This window comes from Hemiscyllium ocellatum, chromosome 19 (genome assembly GCF_020745735.1).
Source record: "Hemiscyllium ocellatum isolate sHemOce1 chromosome 19, sHemOce1.pat.X.cur, whole genome shotgun sequence".
In the NCBI taxonomy this organism is placed as follows: domain Eukaryota; kingdom Metazoa; phylum Chordata; class Chondrichthyes; order Orectolobiformes; family Hemiscylliidae; genus Hemiscyllium; species Hemiscyllium ocellatum.
In genome coordinates, this window is record NC_083419.1 from 25,704,785 (window position 1) to 25,732,713 (window position 27,929).

The 27,929-nt window shown below is 40.7% G+C and overlaps 1 protein-coding gene across 1 annotated transcript; it reads right to left on the bottom strand.

Moving 5' to 3' along the window:
- Positions 1-24,883: 24,883 nt before the first annotated feature.
- myf6 (myogenic factor 6) lies at positions 24,884-26,398 on the bottom strand. Its single transcript, XM_060839308.1, has 3 exons — positions 25,822-26,398; positions 25,613-25,709; positions 24,884-25,203 (listed from the first exon to the last, which is right to left on the bottom strand). The coding sequence occupies exons 1-3, from the start codon at positions 26,344-26,346 to the stop codon at positions 25,088-25,090; spliced, it is 738 nt and encodes a 245-aa protein (XP_060695291.1). The 5' UTR covers positions 26,347-26,398; the 3' UTR covers positions 24,884-25,087.
- Positions 26,399-27,929: the final 1,531 nt, after the last annotated feature.

Here is a 27,929-nt window from a genome sequence, read left to right on the forward strand (position 1 = left end):
TTCTAATCAGGAGCGTTGGAAGTTTGGTCGTTTTATGAAATAATCGTGACTAAGCCGTGTTTAAAATACAAATAAATACTCCCTTTTCGGGTTAAGCATTAGTGATTAGATTCTGAAAACGAAACCTTGGCTCTGTCTTTAAACACTGTGGACAGCAGATATGATCTCCAACTCGAATCACTTTTATTAGTTTTTCAGCAGAGAATTTTGCAACCAAATCCCTCTGGACAAAACATAGATTGAATCCCCATCTCTGATCTTGTGTACACCAGGACTTGCCTTTTGCATCTATCAAATGTGTTTTCTTTGGATGTAAAGTCAGATACTAATCGTCATAATTAATACCAAACAACCTTTTCAAGAGATTTTTAAAATGAAGCCGGGTTAAAGTTACCAGAGTTTGTTTCTAAAGAGATAATTTTTGTCCAATAGTAATGAATGTTTGTAGCAATTATTAGCAGGTGTTATAAGTCTTACCCAATAATAGTGCTGACGACACTGCAGTTGTAAACTGGAATTACAATGGTATTTTAAAGAGACATTGTGCTATAGTGGACAACGGATAATGGCCTTTAAACCGTTAAACAACTAAGAAACAAGCACTGGCCTTTTTCAAATAAAGTTTGAATAGTTCACAATGGCAAGTAAATATCAAACTTTGGTGATTAATTTCCCACGTCAAGTTATACTGGAATATTTATCTTCCCCAAATCCCTGCAACCTGAAGTTACCATTTATTGATTAAAGAAGACAAATGCATTTTTAAATCTTTTCAAAAGCAGCTTTGCTTGACCGTTCTTGAAAGCATGGTTAGTACTGTAATTAATACATTCCCCACTTTACAATTTTAACTGTTTACTGAGAGACGACCAAACCTTAGCAATCATTTGCTGTGAGAATATTCGGAGAGATTGCAAAGCACTTTCTCTATTCTGCATGTTCACCTGCCCTTTGTAAATGTATGGGATTTTCCTGAACTGGAAATTAATTCAGGAATGTTGAAGTACCGATTGTCTTAACAATGGATGCCCCACCTCCGTACTCGTGGGTTCGAGTGGCAGCGAGCGTGACCAGGGTTGGGGACGTGCTGGGTGCCTGAGGCCTGGGCTGGACGCTGCTGCAGGACATAGTGAGCAGGACAGCGGTAGACGTCACCGCCATCCGACGGCGGTGCTCGACCCGACGTAGTGTACCAGTTGGAGGATGCTCAGGTGTGCGGTGGGATCCCATCCGCGCTCACCCCTGCCCGGACAGAATTTCACATTGGCCCCAAGGTCCTGTACTTCCCGCGGGAGCCTGTGCCCCATGACCTGCCTCCAGAATTTTAATTTTGTCCCTTTTAAGGACGTAAAAATGTGGGCCATGTATAGACTACTGCTGCTCACAGCCCACCTCTTCTCCCTCATCCACCGCCTGGACATGCCTTGGCGTGCCCATTTGCCACTGAGCAGTGGGGATCCCCAGTGGAGGGCTCTCTATGCGGGAGTCCTCCCCCTTTCTCTTAGGGATCTGGGGTGGAGGGTGCTGCATGCAGCAGTCCCCTGCAACCGCAGACTGTGGTGGTTCATGGACTCCTGGCCCAACTGCTTGTTCTGTGGTGCTGTGGAGTCCATGGACCATGTGTATATAGGGAGTGGGTGTTTGCACTCTCTTTTTGATTTTCTTAAAAATCTCCTCCTCTGCTTTTGGTTGCACTTCAGTCCCACGCTCCTGATCTTCAGGCATCCTGTACGGAGGAGGGAGGGCAGGTCTGAATACCTCCTCGTGGGTCTGCTCCTGGGCGTGGCCAAACTGGTTATAAACAGGTCCAGGCAGCGGGCCGTGGAGGGGGTCGTTAGGGCCAACTGCCTGCCCCTCTTCTGCGGTTACGTTAGAGCTCTGGTGTCTCTAGAAAAGGAGCACGCGGTGTCCACTGACACCATGGGAGTTGTTCAGAGAGAGGTGGGTGCCGCAGGGAGTGGAGTGCACTTCCCCCTCCAACTCTATTTTGATTTAATCCCTGCCCTCCACCTTCACTGTTTGATCACGCAGCATTTGCCCTTTGATGTGAAGAGCACTGCTTGTCACTGGCCACTTGGGTGTTTCCTTTCTTCTTGGTGGTGGAAATTTGAATAAAGATTCGTGCACCTTGTATCTTTCACTGTATCTCACACCTGCACACTCAACATGGGTGCTGGGGAAAAAAATAAACACTACCGTAGTTAGGTGGTAGAGTGGGGGTAAAAAAAAGAAAAAAGAAACAGGAGTGTTAGAAGTAAAAGAAACAGGAGATTAAAATAAGCACCACTGCAGTTAAGCGGAAGTGTGGGGGGTAATAAAAAAAATTCTGTGAACTCATTAATTATTCCTGAAAAATCGTGATTACAACTTTTTTTAAAAATTCCATACTTCAACAGTGGATTTAATCCATCCTGGTCAAAAAGAATCTTACAGCACAGAAGGTGTCATTCAGACCATCTTACCTCTGCAGGCTCTTGTAGGAGCCATTCGCACTCTGTCACATTTCCATACAATCCAACAAATGATTCTTTTTAAAGTATGAATATAATCCCATTTAAGAACTCAATGTGTAAAATTAAAGCTTATGGGATTTGGTGTTGTGTGTTACGATGAATAATAAATTGGTCAGCAGACAGGAAACAAACAGTAGCAATAAACGGGTCTTCTGCTGAATGACAGGCAGTGGCTAGTGGGGTTCTGCAGGGATCAGTACTAGGACTACAGCTATTCACAAAATATGTTACTGATTTAGGTGACAGAATGGCATGTAATATCTCAAAATATGTAGGTGTGAAAGGGTGAGCTGTGAGGAGAATGCAGAGATGTTGCAGTCTGATTTGGACATGCTGTGTAAGTGGGCAAATGATGGCAGATGCAGTAAACTATGGATAAATGTGAGGTTATCCACTTTGGTAGCAAAATTAAGAAGGCAGATTATTATTTGAATGGTGAGAAATTGAGAGAGGGGAATATTTAATAAGATCTGAGTGTCATTGTGCAGCAGTCACTGAAATTATGTACGCAGGTGCAGCAAGCAGCAAAGAAATCAAACAACAGAGCGGGAGGATTTGAGGAAAGGAAGAAGGATGTCTTCGTGCCATTTTACTGGGCACCTGGAATATTGTCTTGGTCTTCTGATCTGAGGAAGGACTTTCTTGCTATAGAGGAAGTGCAATGAAAATTTACCATATTGATTCTTGGGATGGCAGGACTGATATATGAGGAGAGATTGAATTCGTTAGGAGTGTATTTACTAGAAATTAGGAGAATAACAATGGGGGGAGCTCACAGAAATGTATAACATTCTAACTGGACTAGACAGGTTACACGCAGGAAGGATATTTTTGATCGTGGGGCAGTTCAGAACCAGGGCCATAACTTTAGGATAAGCAGTAAACTTATTAGGACTGAGATGAGGCAAAATCTAATCTTCCCCTACCTGATGAAGGAGCAGTGCTCTGAAAGCTAGTGCTTCCAATTAAACCTATTGGACTATAACCTGGTGTTGTGTGATTTTTAACATTCCTTCTCCCAGAGAGTGATGAGCCTGTGAAATCCACTGCCGTAGAAAGTGATTGATGCCAAAACATTCTGTGTCTTCAAGAAGGAATAGATAAAGGGAGTAGCTAAAGGGATCAAGGGTTGGGGAGGGGGAGGTGTATGCGAGGTTGGGATTAGGGTATTGAGTTCAATGATCAGATGTGATCATATTGAATGGTGGAGCAGGCTCAAGGGGGTTACATGGTTTACTTCTTTTTATACCTTCTATGTTTTCTTCATCTCTAATTCCAGTTTGAAAGATACCATTAAATCTGTTCCCACTGTCCTTCCAGTCTAAGTATTCCTGATTATAACAACTCATGAACAATATTCTTACAATTCTTTCTGCCAATTACATCAAATTTGAACTTCGGACTGACCAACCCTTCTGCTAGTAAAAACGTTTACTTTATCAAATCTCATCATGATTTCAATCAAAGTTTCAGTTTACCTTCTCTGCTTTAGGGCAATGATTCCAATGCTCATTGGGATAAAAATATCAAATTGAATTGCTATGATACTTTTAATGGAGTAAACCAACCAAACATACTTTGCAGGTGGGTTATAAGGCATAATTTGACACTGAAAATTGCATAGATATGTCAGTGAGTATATTTAATATAGAGATAAGTAAGTTATTGATCAACAAGGGGATCAAAGGTTATGGGGAGAAAGCAAGATAATGGGGTAGAAAAATCTATCAGTCATGATTGAATGAGCAGACTCGATGAGCCAAATAGCCTAATTTCTGCTCCAATGCCTTATGGTCTTACGATGGTGTTATGGACCAGATTAAACCCATTCAAAATAAAGAAAGAGATAGGTTAATTTTTTATTTTACTTAAAGGCAAATGTAAGGCACTGTGTTCAAGATTGATTGATTCTTGATTGGTCCACTACTAGGCTTTAAACAAAACATACTTTATTCTAACAACATAGTTAAAATAGAAACAGAAAAAAAAATTGACATAACTTTAACTCTATTGAAATATTTAATAAAATGAGAGGAATAGATAGAGTCAATAGCCAGAGAGTTTTCCCCAGGGCAGGATTGACTGGTACGAGAAGTCATAGTTTGAAGATATTAGGAGGAAGGTATAAAGGAGACATCAGGGGTAGGTTCTTTAAGCAGAGAGTTGTGAATGCATGGAATGCTTGCCAATTGAGGTGGTGGAAGCGAAGTCATTGGGGACATTTAAGCGACTGCTGGACATGCACATGGAAAGCAATGAGTTGAGGGGTGTGTAGGTTAAATTACTATATTTTACATTAGGATTAAGTCTAAGCTCAACATTGTGGGCCTAAGGGCCTGTTCTGTGCTGTATTTTTCTATGTTCTATGTTCTAAATAATATTTCATTTAACTAATATTTCATTTAACACCGTGGGCGGCACGGTGGCACAGTGGTTAGCACTGCTGCCTCACAGCGCCAGAGACCCGGGTTCAATTCCCGACTCAGGCGACTGACTGTGTGGAGTTTGCACGTTCTTCCCGTGTCTGTGTGGGTTTCCTCCGGGTGCTCCGGTTTCCTCCCACAGTCACAAAGATGTGCGGGTCAGGTGAATTGGCCATGCTAAATTGCCCCTAGTGTTAGGTAAGGGGTAAATGTAGGGGTATGGGTGGGTTGCGCTTCGGCGGGTCGGTGTGGACTTGTTGGGCCGAAGGGCCTGTTTCCACACTGTAAGTAATCTAATCTAATCTACTAATCATCAACTATTCTAATATAGCAGCACCTCATAAACACCCTTGGCAAAGACAAATTCAGCAAAACAGGTTTTCCTCACTTGCGATGTCCTCCAGTCCATGAGAAAACACCAAAAGAAACAATCTAACAGCAGAGAGAGAACTCAAGCTTTTTGCTGTAGCAGAGAGAGAGCTGTATCTATCAGCTTCAACAGCCAAAAATCCCAAATTAAAGCAAAATTAAAACATTGGGTCCATGTTAGGCTGACTCCACCCACTCATGCTTCTTTTGTCTAATTTTTAAAAAATATCTCTGGGAGCTCAAATCTGTTTACCCTTCTGAAGCAGACATTCCCTACCACTGGCAACACCTCTCTGCAAGAGTAACACCACAGAACACATCCCTCTTCAGGGTGCAGAATCGTCACAATGGTCCAAAGTTTAAACAAAAAGGTTGACTTTAATGCGAATGGGTGAAAGAGAGGGAAAGCAATCCAGAACTTAGCATCTTGACAGCTAATGGAGTAGTTCAAACTGGGATATTCAAGAGACAAGAATCAGAGGACCTCAGATGTTAGACAATATCGTTGAGCTTTGTGCAGCAGAGACTAAAGAGGTGAGGAAACCTAAAGCTGGAATAGAAAACCCTGCTGACAATTTTAACCTTGCAGCGTTGCTAAAACTAAGACAAAGTAGGCCAACACACAGGAATCATGGGTGAGCAAGACATTAGCAGTGGTGTTTCAGATTACCTTAATTTTAGACAGCATAGAACATAGATTGATCAAGACCGCATTAGGATAGTGAAGTCTATAGGTAACCAAGGCATGAATGAGCAGTAGGTCATCAGTAGATTTACTCAAACTGGGGTAACATCAGGGGACGCTGTGGAAGTGGAAATAAAGAGTTTTAGTGATGGCATTGATATGTTTGTTGGAAGCCTGTCTAGGAGTCAAATATAAACAAATATGTGAACATTATGAACAAGAAACTAGTGCAAGAGTGTGTTCAGGAACAGAAAGCAATAGTTGGGTTTCCCAGTATTAATTTGGAAAAAATATTTGCTGAAACAGCACTGGATGTTGAACAGCAGTGTGGCAATTGGGAAACAGTGGAGGAGTCTAGAGAGCTGCTGGTGAGGTGGAGTTCAGTGTCATTAATGCATAATCAGAAAGAAGCATTGATTTTATCACAGAATAGCATGTTGATAAGAAACAAGGAGTAGGCAATGAGATTCCTGATGGGCTACCAAAGTATGGTATGGGAGTGAGAATGAAAGCTATTGAAAATGATTCTCCAGCTATGATTAGATAGATCATAATGGAGCCATGCAAGTGCAGTCTCAATTGGACAACAAAATAGGAAGGCAATAGAGAGAACAACGTGATCAATTATGCCAAATTCTGTACACAGGCAAAGAAAGATTAAATTGGTTCACCTTTGTCACAGTCACATGAAATGTTACTTGTGGTTTTGTTTTGAGCTGTTTTGATATTCTGGCACGGGCAACAGCCTGACTGGATGAGTTTCTACATGGAATTCTTTGAATAATCAGTACAAATTTGGGAGCTGACAACACATTTAAGTACTTTGGAGAGGAGAAAAATGTTTGTGTTGGCATGATAAAGTCATTTTCAAGTCTGAGGAAGCCAAGGATGTTTAAAATTATTTCTTGGGATCTGAGCATTACCATCAAGGCCAGCATTTACACCCCATACCTAAAAGCTCTTCAGATGGTGTTAGTGAGTCACTTATTCGAACTGCTATGGACAATGTGGCGGAAGTGCAACTGCATTGCAGTTGGGAAGGGAGTTCCAATGTTTTGACCCAGTGATAGTGACGGAGAAGGAATATAGTTCTAAATCAATGTGATGAATGACTTGGATTGGAAATTTCAAGTGGTGGTGTTCCCAAGAATCTGCTGGGTTTTTTTCTTCTAGGTAGTTTGTGTGTTACAGTGGTGCTGTTGAAAGAGCTAGAGTTAGGGAGAATTATTGCAGTGTATCTTGTAGGTGGAAAACACTGCTGCCACAGTGCATTGTGCTAAATGTTTAAAGTGTTTAAGATAAGGACTGATTGTGAATCAAGTCTGATGTTTTTTCCTCCATGATATGGAGAATCCTGACAGTTGTCAGAACATTGGAATAGATGGGGCCATTCAACCTGTTGAACCTGCTCTGTAGTATTATCATAGATGGTTGAACTTGTCAAATCCTCTTACTCTTCCCATCCCCATAACCCTCTACATTGATCAATGCCTATGGTGAGAAAGTAGAGTTAATTTTTTTGAATCCAGTGACCCTTCTGCAGAACTGGTTACTGGACTCAAAACATTAACTCTGCATTTTCTTTACAAATGTTGTGAGACCTTGATTTTCCTCAGCAATTTCTATTATTGTTTCCAATTTACAATTCCTTGTCTTATTTTAGAAATCCATCCATCACTACATTAAACATGGACAAAAACTGAGTTTTTACAGCCTTTGCAGTAGAGAATTCCAAAGGTTCACAAAATGTTGTGTAAATAAAATTCTCCTCACTTTGAACCTTGTGCTATCCCCATAATTTTTGAAATGTGTGTCCTGGGTCTAGACTCTCCAGTCAAGGGAAACAATTTACCTGCATCTGCTCTGCCTATTCCTTTAATTTAGAAGGTCTCATTCTTTGATACTTTCGAGAATACAGGCCCAGTTCTCCCAGTCTCTGTCCATAGGTTAGTCTTGCTATCCCAGGAACAAGTCTGGTGAACTTTTATTGAACTGTCTCCATGGCAATACTATCTTTTTTGAGATAAGAAAACCAAAGCAGAACAAGCACTCCAGAACCACATTCCTATATAAGTGAAGCAAGACTTCACTACTCCTGTACCTGAATCATCCCACAATAAAAGACTAGCATTCCATTCACTTTCCTGATAGCTTGCTCCATCTGCTGTTGGAGCTCCACTCACCTGTGGAGCAGATTCTCTGATACTGCTGAGTTGTGTCTTTCAGTTAGAGGTCAACCTGTTTGGAATCAAGAGTTGTGTTGCTCACGATGGAACTTCCAGTCCCTGACTTACTCTTGTAACCACTGTATTTACAAGGCGGCTTTATTTAATTTCACAATCAGTGGGAAGCCAGGGCATCAGCTATGATAATCACATTGAATACGAATGGGCTCTGGTTAGATTCTCTTTTTGGAGATGATTGAGGTTTGGCATTTGTGTGGTACAATGTGTTTTATTGTGGAGAAGGCAATGGCAGCAAACTTAAAGGGACAATAAGTAAATGGAGAAAGTGAGGACTGCAGATGCTGGAGATCAGAGTTGAGGTGTAGTGCTGGAAAAACATGCATGTCAGGCAGCATTTGAGGAGCAGGAATTCTGATGAAGGGCTTATGCCCAAAAAGTCAACTCTTCTGTTCCTGAGAGGCTGCCTGACCTGCTGTGCTTTTCCAGCACTGCACTTTTGATTAAGTAAATGAAGAAGCATTACTGGTACCAGATAATTTAGAAATAAGGAAGGGAAGTTGGATTGTCAGCAGCTTAGTAGAATAGGGTTGAGAATTGTGGATTTCATGGAATAGATGAGTTTGGAGAGGGCATGAGGGAAAACAGGACAGCTATTACATAGTTCACAATGAGGACAGGGTAAACTTTAAAGAAAGCTTGGCTTGGTGAGAGGAAGAGAAAGGAATAAATGAGGCAATTGATTGGATTATCTTTGTATTAGTAACAAAGAAGTCCATAAGCTCCTCACACTGTTCATTGAATGTGAAGGTGAAGGAGACAGAGTAGAGTGGTTTAAAATGATGATCTATGGGAAAGAAAAAGAGTTGGGGACTATATTTGCTTTCCAGGACTTTCCTAGAATAGCATACAGTTTCAGCAAATGATACCAACATCTATGAATGTTTCATCCTGATACCTAGAAACTAAAACAGCTATTCTTCACATCTGTTTGCATTTGGTGACATTGGATTTGTGGGAGTGGTGGGGACAGCCATACTAAGGAGAATGATCAATCAAACGGAGAGTAATAGTTTTAATGGGAGTGAGGGCATTAAAGGTAGAGTGGTGAGTGTGCTGCTCAGGCCTGGTAGCAAATAAAGGGACAAAGGTTAGACTTTTGGGATTTTGAAAGTGCATTGGTCAGTGAATTAGGGTTAGTTTTTATAGGGATGGATACAGAAGTACTGTTAGGGCTTAGAAAGGAAGTGTAGGTTGAGAACAATACAAGACTATTTTCAAAGATAGCTTTAATTGTGATGATACAATGGGAGTAATGAGGCTATATGTAATGTTTATGTGAATGTGGGTTAGGGAATGAGAGGTAAGAAGGGCACTGATTACTGGAAGGAGCATAATGAATTCAGATGAAAGTTTGAATAAATCGGGAGGAAGAAACAATCAGAGCAAAGGGAGCAAAGTTATGAAGATATATTGCTGAAAACATTTTTATTGGACTTTGATGGATATTAGAGCTTGAGGATTTTAAATTAGAGGTTAAAGGGTGAAAAAAAGATGAAATGCTCAAAGATACAAAAAGTCTGGAGGAGCAAACTAAGGTGTGATGGCAACAGGCACACTACCTCCACCATGGTGTTGACAGGACAAGAGATGAAAGTTATGGGAGGTGAGGAGGTTTCATTTCAGAGGGAGTCTCATCACCTCTTTGCAAGGCTTCTATTGAGAGCATGGTGTTAACACAATCACTAAACTGGGCTCATGGATTTGCAAAGGCCTTGAACAAACATTCTGGAGAGACATGCGAAAAGGGCAGAGATTACTGATCTACAGGCAGTGTCAACAAGGTCATCATTCTGTGAGCTAGTTGAGTGAAGATTATTAACATTTATCATTCGTTCCTTTCTTTTGCACTCTATAGTACTATGTATAAAGCCAAGAACCCTCTAAGTTTTTTTTTAACAGCCTGCTCAATTTGTCCTATCATCTGCAAAGATTTCTACAAAATTCCAGAAATCTTTGTCCCTACCAATTTATTTCAAGAGTCTCTGTGTGCCGGAACTCTCATCACACCCACTTCACTGTTAATGACATTTCTGAGGTTCATGTCATGTGCTAATTTTAAAATTATGCTTGGCAATGGTTCTAAATTTATCATTCAGAGCCAATACTTTATCATTCCTTACAGTTTGAAAATCAGCCATGCTCCACTCTTCTTCACTCTCTCTCCCTTACCCCATTTAATATCCATGCTGGTGCTACTCTTTTTATCTCATGGAATTCAATTCTGTTAACAGGGTGTTTTGTGGTATTTTGCTAAAGTTGGATCAAGTTTAAAACAATTTAAATAGCTCATTGTGAGTGGTTGATACTATTAACTCTGGAAGAATGTGTAAACATTTGACATTGTTACGTAAATCCTGCAGTAAAAATGATGTGACGGAACTTCCACATCCATTTGCCTCGGCTCTACTATTCTGACCTGGTACTATTTCCAGGCTCACAGTAAGCCAAATATCTATAAATATATATTTTGGGTTGTTCCCCAAGAAAAACTAGCAAGTGAACATTTGGTCATATTTGTGACGAGTATGTCTAGTCACACGTGCAATACAAAAAACTGTACCATATTCAATGAATGTGAAATATTCCTACCAACTGACAAAGCATTAATTAATCAGATCCATTGAAAGAGAAGGTAAATGACAGTCTTTGGAAACACTGATCTCCAATAGTGTCCTTGATTAAATGTCAAGGTTTATAATTTGACTCCACTGAGCCACAGGCATAAAATAGAATGTGCACATTCAAATGCAAACTCAAACTGACTCTGCTTTCAGCTTGAAATTAAGGAAACATTCTAGCAGTAAAATAAACTATTGAATGGATCTGCAACTGGTTTTGAATGTTAGCATTTCTAAATTAATGTATGCATCATTTAGAGTGTTACTGTGAGATGGATTTCCACTCGTTTCTGATAAACGAGAAATGGTGTTTCACTGAAACTTCAGATTGGAATCAAACATCTCGATGTAGCATTTCTCTTATTCATTCCACTTTGTCAATTGCACAACCATGCAAATTAAATATAAGTTTCTGCATTTTAAACTGTAAAGTGCTTAAATTCTAAAGATTGACTTGAACTGGACGACTGCATTCAAATATAGTCCTGTTTTAATTCAAATGAGACAAAAGATGGGAACAATGAGCAATCAGTGACTACAATATCAGATTGCATTATTTAATTATGAATGCTGAATCAAAAGGCTGCATTTCAAACTTGACAGACAGGTTTTAGCATTAACTCAATGCTTCAGCAAATACAAACATTGATTTTTATCTATTTAGAAAAAAAATGTTAAGAGAGCAATACAGATGCCTTAACTGATCATGGTGATATTACCAGTAGGATTTATGGCATGTGAGCAAAGCTGACAAGATGTACACTTATAGTCCATCCCTAAGTGCTGAAAAGGAGGCAGTGGTAAGCCACCTTCTGTCAGAGGCAAAATGTTAGAAGTTATTCTTAAAAACATTTGGATGTGCCAATTTTGGCACTTGGATAAGTTCCAGATAATCAAGCCAATCCAACATAATTTTGCCAAAGAAAAACTACTTGACAGGAGTTCTTTTTAAAGAAGTAACTTGTACCGTGGATAAAGGGGATTGTGCTTGGATTTCCAGAAGGCAGTTGATAAGGTGCTACATCAAAGGTTATTGTGGAAAATAAAAGCTGTTGAGGCTAACATATTGGCATAGTTAGAAGATTGACTGGCTAACAGAAGGGAGAAGGTGAGGACTACAGATGCTGGAGATTAGAGTCGAGAGTGTGGTGCTGGAAAAGCACAACAGGTCAGGCAGCATCCGAGAAGCAGGAGAGTCAACTTTTCGGGTAAAAGTCCTTCATAAGGAATGAGGTTGTCAGCAAGGAAGTGGTGAGGTAAATGGGAGGGGGTAACAGAAAGCAGAGAGTAGGAATAAATGGGTCTTTTTCAGGTAAACAGAATGTCATGACTGATGTGCCACAGTGGTTGATGCTAAGGCCTCAACTCTTTAAGATTTATACAAATGATTTATATGAAAGAATCAAAAGTTGCTGATGACACAAAGATAAGTGGGAAAGTGATATGTGCAAACAACATAAGAAGCCTACAAAGAGAAAAAGAGAGGCCAAATAAGTGGGCAAAATTCTAGCAAATAGAGCACAAAGTGAGAAAGTTGGAAATTGCCAGTTGGCTGAAAAATCTTTAAAAGCATATTATCTAAATGGTGATGCAGAGAGATCTGGGAATTCTCATGTACGAATCACAAAAGGTTAGTGTGCCATACAGCAAGTACAAGGAAAGCTAATAAAATATTATGTTTTATTGCAAGGGAGATTTAATGCAAGAGTAGACAGGCTATGCTTCAGTTATACAGTGTATTGGTAAAACCACATCTGGAATATTCTGTACAGTTTTTGTCACTGTACTTATGGAAAGTGTTAATGCATTGCAAGCAGCTCAGACAAGGTTTACTAGACTAATATCTTCCCCTGCCATCACAAGAAGTGCAAAACCTGTGCCTACACTTCCTCACTCACCTCTGTCCAAGGCCCCAAAGGATCCTTGCACATAAAAAAACCCAGCATCTGCAGTCCTTTCTCCTTATAACAGGAATATGAGCAGGTTGTTTTTGAGGAAAGGCTGGACAGGCTAGGCTTGTATCATTTGGAGTTCAGAAGTGTTAGAGGTGACTTAATTGAAGCATATAAGATTCTGAGGTGACTTGACATGGTAAATGTGGAAAGGATATTTCCTGTTGTGAGAGAATGGAAATCCAGGGAGATTAGTTTAAAAATAAAGGGGAGTTCATTGAAAACAGAGATGAGAAAAACAAATTTCTCTCTGAGGGTCTCATGTCTTTGGAATTCCCTTTCTCAAAACGCAGTGGATGCAGAAGCCATAAATATTTTAAAAATAGAAATAGATAATTCTTGATTACTAAGGGAACAAAAGACGATCAGTGATATGCAGGAATGTAGTATTGAATTTAAAGTCAGATCAGCCATGATCTTATTGAATAGCAAGGCAGGTTCAAAGGGCCGAAGACAGAACATACAAAATTACAGCGTGGTACAGGTCTTCGGCCTTCGATGTTGTGCCAATCGGTGAAATTAATCTGATGCCCATCTAACCTACACCATTCCATTATTATCCATATATATGTCCAATGCCCATTTAAAAGCCCTTAACATTGGTGAGTGTACTACTGTTGCAGGCACGCCGTTCCATGTCCCTACTACTCTGAGTAAAGAAACTACCCTGATACCTGTCCTAAATCTATCACCCCTCAATTTAAAGCTATGTCCCCTGGTGTTAGCCTTCCCCATCCAAGGAAAAAAGGCTCTCACTGTCCACCCTATCAAACCTCTGATTATCTTATACATCTCAAATAAGTCACATCTCAACCTTCTTCTCTCCAATGTAAACAGCCTCAGTTCCTTCTGCCTTTCCTCATAAGACCTTCCTTCCATACCAGGCAACATCCTCGTAAATCTCCTCTGAACCCTTTCCAAAACTTCCACATAGAGTCATAGAGATGTACAGCATGGAAATAGACCCTTTGGTCCAACCCATTCATGCCGACCAGATATCCCAACCCAATCTAGTCCTACCTGCCAGCACCTGGCCCATATCCCTCCAAACACTTACTATTCATATACCCATCCAAATGCCTTTTAAATGTTGCAATTGTACCAACCTCCACCACTTTCACTGGTAGCTCATTGCATACACGTACCACCCTCTGCGTGAAAAAGTTGCCCCTTAGGTCCCTTTTATATCTTTCCCCTCTCACCCTAAACCTATGCCCTCTAATTCTGGACTCCCCGACCCCAGGGAAAAGACTTTGTCTATTTATCCTATCCATGACCCTCATAATTTTGTAAACCTCAATAAGGTCACCCCTCAGCCTCCGACACTCCAGGGAAAACAGCCCCAGCCTGTTCAGCCTCTCCCCATAGCTCAAATGTGGTGACCAGAACTGTATGCAAAACTCCAGGTGCAGCCTTACCAGTGTCTTGTTCAGCTGAAGCATGACCTCGTGGCTCCAAAACTCAATCCCCCTACCAATAAATGCCAACACACCATATGCATTCTTAATAACCCTATCAACCTGGGTGGCAACTTCCAGGAATTTATGCACTTGGACACTAAGATCTCTCTGTTCATCTACACTGCCAAGATTTTTACCATTAGCCCAGTACTCTGCATTCTGTTACTTCTAAGTGAATTACCTCACATTTTTCCGCATTAAAGTCCATTTGTCACTTCTCAGCCCAGCTCTGCATTTTATCTATATCCCCCTGTAACCCACAACATTCTTTCGCATTATCCACAACTCTGCCTACCTTAGTGTCATCTGCAAATTTACTAACCCATCCTTCTGTGTCCACCTCCAGATCATTCATAAAAATGACAAACAGCAGTGGCCCCAAAACAAATCCACTGGTAACTGAGCTCCAGGATGAACATTTCCCTTCAAGCACCACCCTCTGTCTTCCTTCAGCTAGCTAGTTTCTGATCCAAACCGATAAATCCCCTTAAATCCCGAAACTTTGTATTTTGTGAAATAGCCTACTGTGTGGAATCTTATCAAATGCCTTACTGAAATCCATATACAATACATCAACTGCTTTACCTTCACCCACCTGTTTTGTCACCTTCTTGAAGAACTCAATTAGGTTAGTTAGGCACAACATACCCTTCACAAAACCGTTATGACTATCCCTAATCAAATTATTCCTTTCAAGATAATTATAAATCCTTTCTCTTATAACTTTTCTAACACTTTACCCACAACCGAAGTAAGTCTCACTGGCCTATAATTACCAGGGCTGTCTCGACTCCCCTTCTTAAACAAGGGAACAACATTGCTATCCTCGACTCCCCTTCTTAAACAAGGGAACAACATTTGACAATGATGACATAAAGATCAAAGCCAAAGACTCTGCAATCTCCTCCCTGGCTTCCCAGAGCCTAGTATAAATTCCATTCAACCCAGGGGTCTTATGTATTTTCAGATCTTCCACAATTGCTAAAACCTCCTCATTGTCAACCACAATTCCATCTAATCTAGTAGCCTGTATCTCTGTATTCTCACTAACATTGCCCTTTCCAATGTGAATATTGACAGAAAATATTCATTAAGCGCTCTCCCTATGTCTGCAGATTCCACACACAACTTCCCACTATTATCTTTAATTGGTCCTAACTTTATTCTAGTCATTCTTTTATTCCTGATATATCTATAGAAGGCCTTAGGGTTTTCCCTGATCTTATCTGCCAACAACTTCTCATGTCTCCTCCTGGCTCTTCTTAGCCCTCTCTTTCGATCTTTTCTGGATAACCTATAACTGTCAACCCCTTTTAACTGAGCCTTCATGCCTCATCTTCACATAAGCTGTCTTTTTTCTCTTGACAAGAGCTGCAGATTCTTTAATAAACCATGGCTCCCTCTCTTGACAACTACCTCCCTTGCCTGATAGGTATATACTTATCAATGACCAGCAGAATCTGTTTCTTGAATAAGCTCCTCATTTCAAGTGTGTCCATCCCCTACAGTTTCCTTCCCCATCCTCTGCATCCTCAATCTTGCCTAATCACATCATAATTGACTTTCCCCCCATTTATACCTCTTTCCCTGCAGTTTATACCTGCCCCTGCCCATTGCTATTGTAAGCATAACCAAATTGTGGTCAGTATCGACAAAGTGCTCACCTACTTCCAAATCTAACATCTGGTTGGGTTCATTCCCTAATACCAAATCCAATATGGCATCACCCCTTGTTGGCCTGTCTACATATTGTGTCAGAAAACCTTCCTGCACACACTGAACAAAACCGGACCCATCTAAACTACTTGACCTATAGTATCCCCAGTCAATATTCGGGAAGTTAAAGTCCTCCATACCAACTACCCTGTTACTCTCACTCCTATCGAAAGTCATCTTTGCTATCCTTGCCTCTATATCCCTGGAACAATTTGGAGGCCTATACAAACAGGGTGACCTCTCCCCTTCTGTTTCTAACCTCTTGTTGCTTATTCACATGACAATTGCTCAAAGTCGAACAGCTTCTGTTCATATGTTGTAGGTGAGGCCACACTGCTGTTAGGGAGGGAGTTCCAAGCTTTTGACCCAACAGCAAGTGAAGGAACAGTGATATAGTTCTGAGTAAAAAGTGAGGTCTGCAGATGCTGGAGATCAGAGCTGAAAATGTGTTGCTGGTTAAAGCACAGCAGGTTAGGCAGCATCCAAGGAACAGGAAATCGACGTTTCAGGCCAGAGCCTGATGAAGGGCTCTGGCCTGAAACGTCGAATTTCCTGTTCCTTGGATGCTGCCTAACCTGCTGTGCCTTAACCAGCAACACATTTTCAGCTCTGAGTCAGGATTTGTGCAAAATGAAAGGGGATTTGTAGGCTGTTGTGTTCTTACGCTTTTGCTGCCCTCTGTCTAGTTGGTAGAGATTGTGGGTTTGGAAGGTGCTGCCAAAGGAGACTTAGTGAGTTACTGATGCACGTCTTGAAGACTTTACAGACTAGTGCAAGAGAATTCCATCACTCCTGACTTGTCCTTTGTAGTCAGTGGATGAAGTGTGGCTGGAATCTGGACTGGAGCAAAGGGAGGTTACTCACTGCAGAATCCACTGTTTGGACCTGCCCTGATAGACACAACACTTGCATGATTTTTCATTAAGAATTCAGTCAATTGTAATCTACAGAATGTTAATGGTGAGGAGTTCAGTGGTGGCAATATTAAGGGGAAATTACTGGATTATCTTACGTTGGAGCTGTTCATTGATTGTCAGTGATGACATTATTTCCCCAAACCTGAATGTTATAGAACATAGAACATCGAACATAGAAAAATACAGCGCAGTACAGGCCCTTCGGCCCTCGATGTTGCACCAACCAAAGCCTACCTAACCTACACTAGCCCAATAACCTCCATATGCTTATCCAATGCCCGCTTAAATGACCATAAAGAGGGAGAGTCCACCACTGCTACTGGCAGGGCATTCCATGAACTCACAACCCGCTGAGTAAAGAATCTACCCCTAACATCTGTCCTATACCTATCACCCCTTAATTTAAAGCTGTGTCCCCTAGTAACAGCTGACTCCATTAGCGGAAAAAGGTTCTCACTGTCAACCCTATCTAAACCCCTAATCATCTTGTACACCTCTATTAAATCTCCCCTAAACCTTCTTTTCTCCAATGAGAACAGCCCCACGTGCCTCAGCCTTTCCTCATATGATCTTCCTACCATGCCAGGCAACATCTTATTCCTGATGAAGGGCTTATGCTTGAAACGTCGAATTCTCTATTCCTGAGATGCTGCCTGGCCTGCTGTGCTTTGACCAGCAACACATTTGCAACATCCTGGTAAACCTCCTTTGCACTCGTTCCAATGCCTCTACGTCCTTCCTATAGTATGGTGACCAAAACTGCACACAATACTCCAGATGAGGCCGCACCAGAGACTTATACAACTGCAACATGACCTCAGGACTCCGGAACTCAATTCCTCTACCAATAAAGCCCAGTACACCATATGCCTTCTTCACAGTACTATTTATCTGGGTGGCAACTTTCAGAGATCTGTGTACATGGACACCAAGATCCCTCTGCTCATCCACACTACCAAGTAGCCTACCATTAGCCCAGTAATCCATCTTCTTGTTACTCCTACCAAAGTGAATGACTTCACACTTAGCTACATTGAACTCCATTTGCCACCTTTCTGCCCAGCTCTGCAACTTATCTATATTATCTAGATTTACTGCATGGGAATACTGACTGCTTCTGGTATTTGAGCAGTTGTGAATGAAACTGATCAATGTGCAATCATATATGAATATCCCCACCCAAACATTAGAGTGAAAGTGACTAATTCATCCTCTGAAGGTAGTTGGGTCCAGGAGACTATGCTGAGGAATTCATGTAACCACCTCCTATGCCTGAAGTGAATGGTCTTCAAGAACCACAAACCATCCTCCTTTGTGCTCTGTATGACTCTAACCAGTAGTGAGTTTTCACTTTGATTTCAATTGACAATAATTTTGCAAGTGTTGCTTGATGCTGTACTTGGTGAAGTGCTGCCTCATGTTGAAGATAGTTACTTTCATTCACCTCTGGCATTCAGCTCTTTCATCTGTATTTATTCAGAGTTTGGAATGAAGTCTAAATCTAAGTGGCCATAAACACAAAATAGCTTCTGTTAGCAGATTATTGCTGTGTAGGTGATATTTGAAAGCATTGTCATTGATGACATCTGCTATCATTTTTTTTGATGACTGATAGTACACTAATAGTATGGTATGTGACCAACTGGGTTTGTATTGCTTTTTGTCAACAGGATTTCCCAGGACAGTTTTCCACATTGTTGTGTGGATGCATGTGTGAGTTGAAAAGGGTGGCACTGGAAAAGCACAGCAGGTCAGGCAGTATCCAGGAGAGTCTACATTTTGGGCACCAGTTCTCCATCAGGAATGTCCACTCTCCTGGTCCTTGGATGCTGCCTGACCTACTGTGCTTTTCCAGCTCCACCCTTTTTGACTTTGGCTTTCCAGCATCTGCAGTCCTTACTTTCTCCTAGATGCATGTGTGACTTCTTTTGACTGTGTCCTTCCAGGAGTTACCTTGTGATGGTGTTGGTGGAGTCTGGGACATTGGATATAAGCTATGCTTGAATGAGCCTGACTATATCAAACTGTTGTAATGGGTCTATGGGACTGTTGTCCAAATACTAGTGCAGGACGCAGTAAGGAGAACTTTGAGTAGTTGACTGAAGTGGTTGTTGGGTTAACAAATACTTTGAATCAAGGTCTTCAGTAGAGGCAGACATCAGCATGCAGACATCAAAAGCAAACTGATACTGAATCGGGGTAAGAATTCACCAAAGTTAATGGAAGCACCTTTATAGAAGTAAACAAAATGATGGTGCTAACTAGTGACAAAACCCCAGCAGGATTAGCCGATTTACATCCCAGTACACGTGATATTCTTTCAAAGATCTTTTGATTAAGGAGACATTTGTTTAGATTGAAATTTGTTTACTTAAAAAAATTATTCATGGGATATGGGCATTGCTGGCTGGGCCAGCACTTATTGCCCATCTCTAATTGCCTTGAGAAAGCAAAAGTGAATGGCCTTGTTGAACTATTGCATCCATATGCTGTTGGTAGATTCACAATGCCATTAGGGAGTTCCAGGGATTTCAGCACAGCAATACTGAAGGAATGCGATATACATCCAAGTCAGGATGGTGAGCTTGGAGGGAAGCTTGGAGATGGTGGTGATTCCATATATCTGTTGCCTTTGTCCTTTTACATAACAGTGGTCATAGGTTTGGAAAGTACTGCTTAAGTTATTTGAGAATTGTGAGCGAGAAACACTATAGAGAATCATAGAGTGATTAATCTAGCATCTCTTGGAGGGAGGTTTATGATGATGTTCTAGAAGATCTGTAGAGGGGTCTCAACTATTCACCATATTTATTAACAACATACATTAGTATCAAGGCAGCATTGCCAAAAGCAAAGTCACAACTAGAAAGTTGCAAAAAGGAGGGACATTTTATGCCATCATCGCTTTCCGCACGCCCCTCCCCCACCCCCAAAACTGGTGTAATTAAAAGCAAGGGAGTACATTGATACAACCAGGGCTAATCCTTTTTTTAAACACTGATCCATAATCTGCCCCCATATTATGATGGGCAAATAAAGTGTCACCCAACCTACAGACCTTTCAGTCTACTGAGGCATTTATCAATTTAAGGCCACTGAAGTGCCTGTTTTCAACTATGCCGGTATAATATGATATGCAGGATGAGGCAGAAAGAAAATAATCAGCCTGCTACTTTCCAAGCTCAGAGTAGAAGGTCTGATGGAAGCATGTTCCTCCACTCGTATGACTGTGCCTACTGGCTGTATATCTCTAAGACAGCACTTCCCCTTTATGTGTTGAAGCTTGGCCTCCAAATCTGACCACTCCCAGTCCCTTTAACCACCTCACTGGGGATCCTGGCCATAGCCCCAGACCTATTTGTAAATCCAGGATCCATTGATCATCTTCTCTGGGATTCCTTATAGTCTTTTCAGTAACTGTTACTGTGTTATGATGTAGCTGTACCAGAAAATCCAATTGTCTAGCAGCTTTCAAGGTTGGGAATTTCTATTTGTGAGAGCTTGAGATCATGCTAATTCAGTCTCCAACATATTATTGTTGCAGGGCAGCCATTTTTAAACTTGATGTACTCAAGACCAACTTTTCTACTGGAGTGGAATATATCATCTCTCTTCCATAAAATATACCCAAAGGTGTGAATAAATTTAGTGAATAGGTGAGTCTGTTGCAAAGTGCATGCCAATGTTAACAATTATGAAACACTTTGTCTAAACAGGATAGAGCAAACTACTTTCTAAATGGTAAAAAGATAGAAGGCATATGGTTCCAAAGAGACATAGGGAATCACAGACATGCACAATGAAATTATCTAAAAAAGTTAAGGGAATGTTGTCTGTTTATCTAGGGGACTAGAATACAGTGATATAGATGTCATGGTTCAACTAGACAAAGCCATGATTTGACCACATCTGGGATATTGTGTTTGCTTAGCACAGAACACAACAGACATATTGGCCTTGGAAGGAATGCAGCATAGATTTGCTAGAATTATATGTTGATTCCAAGGATTATATTACAAGTAGAGAATATACAAAGTAGCATTGTATTTCCTGGAAGTTATAAGGTTAAGGTGATGAATTGACCAAAATTTGCAATGAATCAACGAGAATTGATGAATAGGTTGTAAGTAACTATTGTCACTAGTAGGAGAATCTAGCAATAGGGGACATAGCCAATAGAAATACAGCCAGTCCTTTCAAAATTATTTTTGGAAACACATTTGCACAGGAAGTGTGGTAGAATTTAGAACTCACTTTTGCAAGTAGCAGTTATGCTGGAACAGTGGTTCATTTTAAATCTGAGATGGAAATTTTTTTATGAACCCATGTAATAAGAGATATTTTAAATCTGAGACGGAACTTCTGTTGTGTTTCAATTGTAATAAGAGATATTTTGCAAATAAAGACCTAGAGAGTTAGGTCATAACTTATCCATACCTTACTCAAAGGTAGAGCATGCTTGAAGACTAACCTGTTTCCATGTTCTTAATAATTTGACATCAAGCATTACTATTCTGTTGATTTCACTAAATTAACCACATTATTTTATTAAACATTCAAAATTGCTTCCATGTCATTGTTTAGCAAGTTTAGACTTTGTCATAATTGGGACATTACAGACAATGCATTCTCACATTCAACGTGAGTTGTGCCTCTTACCATTCTCTTAGAAAAATACATATGCCTTCTCCTCAGCTTTAACATTTGATTGCCCAATGAACAAATGTTGATAATCCTGTTCAAGAAGAGTGGTAAGTATAATGGAAAGTGGGACACTTAATCCAATTGTTCCATCAAGTACTCCAGGCTTACTTCAAGATACCACTGACAATTGACAAACCTGTCTCGTTAATAGATGGGAGCTGTCAGATAGCTTTGTCATTAGAGTCTTTTTTCCACTCAACTCTAACCATAATTATCAATTTTTATTAAGGTAAGGAGAAAGGTGAATAAAGGACTACCAATAGATGTCATGTGTCTGGATTTCCAAAAGGCATTTGATAAGGGTTGATGTCCAAGATAAAATCTTACAGTACTGGCGGAGATATACTAGCATGAACAGATGACTGGCTAACTAACTCAAAATAGCTTTAGAATAAATGGATAATTTTCATATTAGCACACTGAATTAAGTGGCCTGCTGCTGAGATCAGTGCTGGGGCCTTAACTGTTTATGAGCTATATTAATGATTTGGATGAAAAGACCTAAAGCATTGTGTTCAAACTTAAAATTATACAAAGCCATGTAGAAAAGTAAGTTGTGAGGAAAATACAAATAGCCTGCAAAGGGATATGGAAATTCAGTTTGCAAACAATTAGCAGATGGAGTAAAATTTAGAAAAACATGTTGACTTTCTCAGGAAAAAAATAAAAATACATTGTATTATTTAAATGTAGAGAGACTACAGAATGTTGCAGTGCAGAGAAATCTGGATTTCCTTTAACATGAATCATAGATAGTTAACATGGGGATACAGCAAGTAATTAGGGGGGCAAATGCAACAAGATTCTTTATTGTATGCGGGAGGGAGTAGAAATGTTGGGAGCTCTTCCACCATCTATACAGGGCATTAATGAATTACCTAGAGTATTGTATACAGTTTTGGTCTCCTTACTTAAGGAGACATGATGTGGAGGTGGCGGTGTTGGTTTGGGGTGGACAAAATTAATAATCACACAACACCAGGTTATAGTCTAACTGATTAATTTGGAAGTATGAGCTTTCAGAGCACTGCTCCTTCATCAGGTAACTAATCTGAAAGCTAGTACAGTACTTCCAAATAAACCTGTTGGACTATAACCTGGTGTAGTGTGATACTTACTTAAGAAGGGATCAACTTGTGATAAAAGCAGTTCAGACAAGGTTCACTGGGCTGATTACTGGGATTAAATGGCTGTCTTATGATGAAAGATTGAATAGATTGGGCCTGTAATCAATGCAGTTGAGAGTACATTTGTCTAACCAAGATAAAGTTACTAAGGGAACTGAGTTAGACAACTATTTTATCCACACGAGAGTCAAGAGTTATCGAGGGTAGGCAAGAAAGTGGATTCACGTCATGTGGCCTTAGTGAAAACAGACACACTTCAATGGGCTTATCATAGAATTCCTCCAGTATGGAAGCAGGCCACTTGGCCTATCAAGTCCACATTGACTCTCTGGAGAGCATCCCACATAAAAAAAACACTCCCCTACTTTGTAACCCTGCATTTCCCATGGCTAGTCCACCTGGCTGGCACATCTCTGGACACTGTGGGCAATTTAGCATGGCCAATCCACCGAACCTACACATCTTAGAGTTGTGGGAGGAAACTAGAGCACCCAGGTGAAGCCCATGAAGTCATGGTGAAAATGTGTAAACTCCACACAGATTGTCATTGAAGGTGGAATCAAAACTGGATCCCTTGTGCTGTGAGGTAGCAATGTTAAACACTGAGCTACTGTACCACTTAATGTTGGTTATACACCTATTTTTTATTATCTTATGTACAATACGTGAGTAAGCATAAAATGTTTGCCTTTGTCTGAACAAATGGGTGAAAGCAAATCAATAATAGCTTGTGTGGGAGAATTTGAAGAGCATTTTAAGTGGGAAAAAATACAGGATTATGGGGAAAGAGCATGAAGTAAGTGAATAACTCTTTCACAGGAGCATTGTGCCAAACCACTTTCTGATAAATTGGGTGATTTTGTTGGGTAAACTCCAGCATTAAATATACATGCACTTAAGAATCAGTAAATGTTGGAGCTTGTAAATCAGGTCCTAATTTTTCTACTTTTAGATATATCAACATACTTTGCAATAAAATTTCCACAAGTTGGCATTACTAGAGAGAAGCCAGTGAACAGAACCAGTGAAATTTTAGGTCAAGTTAAAAGTTGGTGCCAAGCAATGTTGGGTCAGTATGCATTTTGAGCTGGGAGTGTGGATTCAGGAATGAGGATTGCTGAATCCCTAGCAAAATGAAGAAAGATTGAATTGACAATGTCACAGCTTGGCTTCACGCTGCACTATGTACATGTACTGTTTAAAATACTCCCGTTCTCCAATTCAGCTTCCATGTAATATTTTGAAGATTGGAAGTTCTTTCCTAGTCACTTTGAGTTTTTAACCATACGGAAAGAACACTTGTGTTGAGGTCTTCTGGCCAAACTTGGTGAAATTCACAATCACACGTGAGCCAAGCAATTTCAAGGCGGTTTTGCCAGAACAGCAATGCCTACCGCGTTAATGCACCACTAGATTGTTGCTGAGATGGTTTCAATCCTATAGTGCACACTATATAACAAACTAGAAGTGTTGTACGAACATTTTAAAATGTTCATATCAGTCGTATTTGATTTAAGATTAAACACTTTCATTAAATACCCGTTAAAACCGGTTTATTCGGCATATGGTGCGTTTATGTTAAACCCTCTTCCCTTTCGGGTTCCTGAAATCACTGGCGCATTGGAAACGGTAACAACTAGGGCTTACTAACATGGGGTAGCGATTCAACAAATAAATTTGCAACAACGAAAGTTTTAAGAAAATAGTCTATACACGCCTTTAAACTACAACTAAAATAGCTTTTTTAAAAGTCAGGAGCTAGAATATTTATCCAACTGTATCATTTGTGACAAATGAAGCAATTCTCACATTAATCAATACGTTTTGTAATGTTATTGTATTGGGCTTTGAGAGGGAGGTTACAGATAACGGAGAGTAAAAAACTATTACCATGCTGGCGAGTCTTTATCGTTCTACACCTTTTGGTAAATGATCGCATAACACGGCTCCCAGACATATTGAAAACATCAAATAGAGATTTTTTTATTCCGTTTGTACAATGAATGCTAAACCCATATTGCTTAAAACAAACAAAAAGTTACTGTATAAAATTACGAAACATTGCTGGATATATGCGAACAATTTGTTTTTTTTACAAACATATTTACAACTTACGTTATTCAAACTTTATTTGAGAATTAATCTTGGTCAAATAATTCGTTTAACATGTTTGGCCTTTTCCTTATCTGAAGGGAATGATACTTTAAATCTAAAAATCGACACTTTCAAACAATATCGAAGTGTAGGTACAACACGGCAAAACAAGTTATTCGGTCGGCAAAAGTACAGCTATGGCGAACCGACGTCATCACAATTATATAAATCTAACTCAAGCCAATGGTTGGTAATAAATCAGATTACTTCGCATTTGTGTCTTGGGTATAGAGCGTAGTGGCCTCCTCCGTCGAAATACTGTCGACTATCGAGCTCAGATAATGAAGACTGCTGGTGCCTGATGATTCCGAACTATTCCCTGTTTAAAGCAAGACAGGCAACACCAAGCAAGTTAATGATGATTGTCAGAACTTTCTGTGTTCCTACCCATTAATTCGCGCGACCTATTAACCCATGTTCCTCCACATTAATAACGCAGTGCTCAAACTCGCTTTACAAACTGGACTGCCTGGGAAAGACACAACGCCAGGGTTTTTTAAAAAAACAAAATCCTCCAGATTGTTTGCTTTCTCTTTCCCGAGCACTTGATTTCGTTTTGATCAACTTTTCACGTCAAAAAGCTGCTTCTGCGAAGCGTTACACTTCGTTCACTATTGAGACTGAGAGCTTCCTGCCGACTGGAGAGGCAGGCAGACTGACCGCAATCTCTTTGAAAAGATGTACTTTCTGTGGCTGGATTACTTAACGGTTGACAGAAACGCATTTACCCTCTTTGTGGAGTTTATTTGGGATATTCGAATGATCAGAGAGATTCCCCCATTCGGAAGGACAGCTGTTAGTTCCCCAGCAGCCTGGAGTTGATACCTGTGAAGACATTTAGAACGGGGTTAGACAGTAGACACACTCTCAGATCTCAGTATGCACACCAACAGTTGCAGCACACGGAGGATGGCGGCAGTGTCTGATGCTCGCTTACCATTGAATGGGAGCTTTTGCAGCCGTTGATCGGGTCCACGTTCTCCTGCAGTTTATCCTGCTGGTCAAAGCTATGTAGCAGGTCCTGGAGTTTCTCAATGTAGTGGATGGCACTGCGCAGGATCTCCACTTTTGGTAACCTCTGGTTAGGGTTTGGCACCGTCCTGCGCTTTAACGCTTCGAAAGCCTCGTTGATTTTCTTGAGCCTCCTCCTCTCCCGGAGAGTTGCCGCCTTCCTCCTGTCGGTGGTGGCTGACTTCCTTTTGCACGCTTTACAAGCCCAGATCAGGCACTGGCCCGGGCAGTGCGACTTCAGGCCGGGCGGAGCGTAGACATGTTCCTCTCCGCCACTGTCACAGCTCGGCTCCGCCTGACTCGCGTCTCCAACTGGGGACAGGCCATCCTCGCTTCCCGGGTAAAGGGGGGACACCTCAGCCCCGTCCAAGTGCGGAAAGCCCATACTTTCACTCACCAGATATCGCTGATCGTGATAGTAAAAAGGATTGGTCTCAAACATCTCCATCATTCTCGATTGTGAAGTTTTGTGTGGGGTTTGCACTTATGTATGCCTTCGGGAGATTGAGAGACAGTGGATCAAAAGCCGCAGAGGGGTTTCGATGGCATTTAAAGAGTTGGATGACAAGTCCATGGGCTATATATACATACATACATATATATAGAAGCAGGTGAAATTCTATCCAACATTTAGCTGTCGCAATGTATCAAACTCTCAGGACTTGTCTTACTGAGCTGTCTGGCCGCTGTCATTATTACAGCGTTTCTATTTTCGAAACGCAACGTTTCCTAGGACAGAGAGACACATTCAGTTTATTCTTTGATGACCAAGTGATCTCTCTACCTCATGGGGGAATCTCAACTGCGTCGACTTCTTTTTCCTTCCAATGCTCAGTCCATTCAATTCTGAACAAAACTGGCATTTTTTTTTCCCGGCTTCCTTGTTAAGTTGTTAAAGTAAAGTAGGATACCCTTGCTGATATGCTGAATATCAACCGGTGTTTGTATACTATTGTTCGGAGATAAAGCGGGCACGCATTTTATTTCAGGTTTAACGTTACGCCACTGTTAAACGTGAAGCAACTTCCCAACAGTTGGGAGAAACCGAGGGAGAACCCATGGTCAAAATACCTCTTCACCAAGATCCAGAAATGAGTGTAATTGCAGAATATATAATGGTGATTTCAGATACCCTACTGGAATTAGCACAACCTTATTAATATTAAAGTCTTATTTTCTTATTGGTGCCGAATATCATTTAATAACGTGTCACATTACCAGTGACATGTTTCACCCTGAATTGAATTGGGTCTGTGATTGCAGAACAACTCTCTTGAAAACAAGAACACGCTGTAGTTTGTTACATTGCAATACATAGCCCCTTTTCGCTACAATGTGTAATTATTGCGAAACTTGTGTTCATCTTTTTCTTGACATGTTGCCAGGGCAATATTTATATCAGTGCAGAACTTCCGACTTACGTATTAAATTTGCTCCGGAACACTCGAATCAGATCATTTATCAGTCATTGTAATAACAATGCTCCCCAATATACCTAGGCGTAAGTGAGCACTGCAGATGCTAGAGATTAGAGTGGAGAGTGTGGTGCTGGAAAAGCACAGCAGGTCAGGCAGCATCTGAGGAGCAGGAGGATCGACGTTCATCAGGAATGAGGCCTACCTTGCAAAGAAAACAGAAATGACCTGGTGAAAGCTGAAAAGAGGCCTTTTATTGGGATGTAGGGTTGTCAGATACACATTTCTTGCTGAGAGATGGGAACTGTGGTCAGTTTCTTCACTGGTAAAACAGTGCGGACTGACAAACACCTGAGTGAGACAGTTGGTCAACTCCGAATGATGGTCATTAAACTAACATGATTTGGAGATGCCTACACTGGGGTGTACAAAGTTAAAGTTCATACTACTCCAGGTTATAGTCCAACATGTTTATTTAGAAGCACTGGCTTTCTGAGTGCTGCTCCCTCATCAGGTGGTTGTGGAGTGTAAGATCATAAGATACAGAATTTATAGCAAACATTTACAAAGTTATTTTCTTGTTGGTGCCAAATATCACTAAATAATGTGTCACATTACC

Excerpts from the sequence above, each read along its gene's own strand:
- myf6 (XM_060839308.1), bottom strand. The coding sequence starts at position 26,346 with ATGATGGAGATGTTTGAGACCAATCCTTTTTACTATCACGATCAGCGA. Across the intron at positions 25,710-25,821 it reads GCAAAAGCTCCCATTCAATG|GTATCAACTCCAGGCTGCTG; the intron begins GTAAGCGAGCAT and ends ATGTCTTCACAG. Across the intron at positions 25,204-25,612 it reads AAATAAACTCCACAAAGAGG|GGAATAGTTCGGAATCATCA; the intron begins GTAAATGCGTTT and ends TGCTTTAAACAG.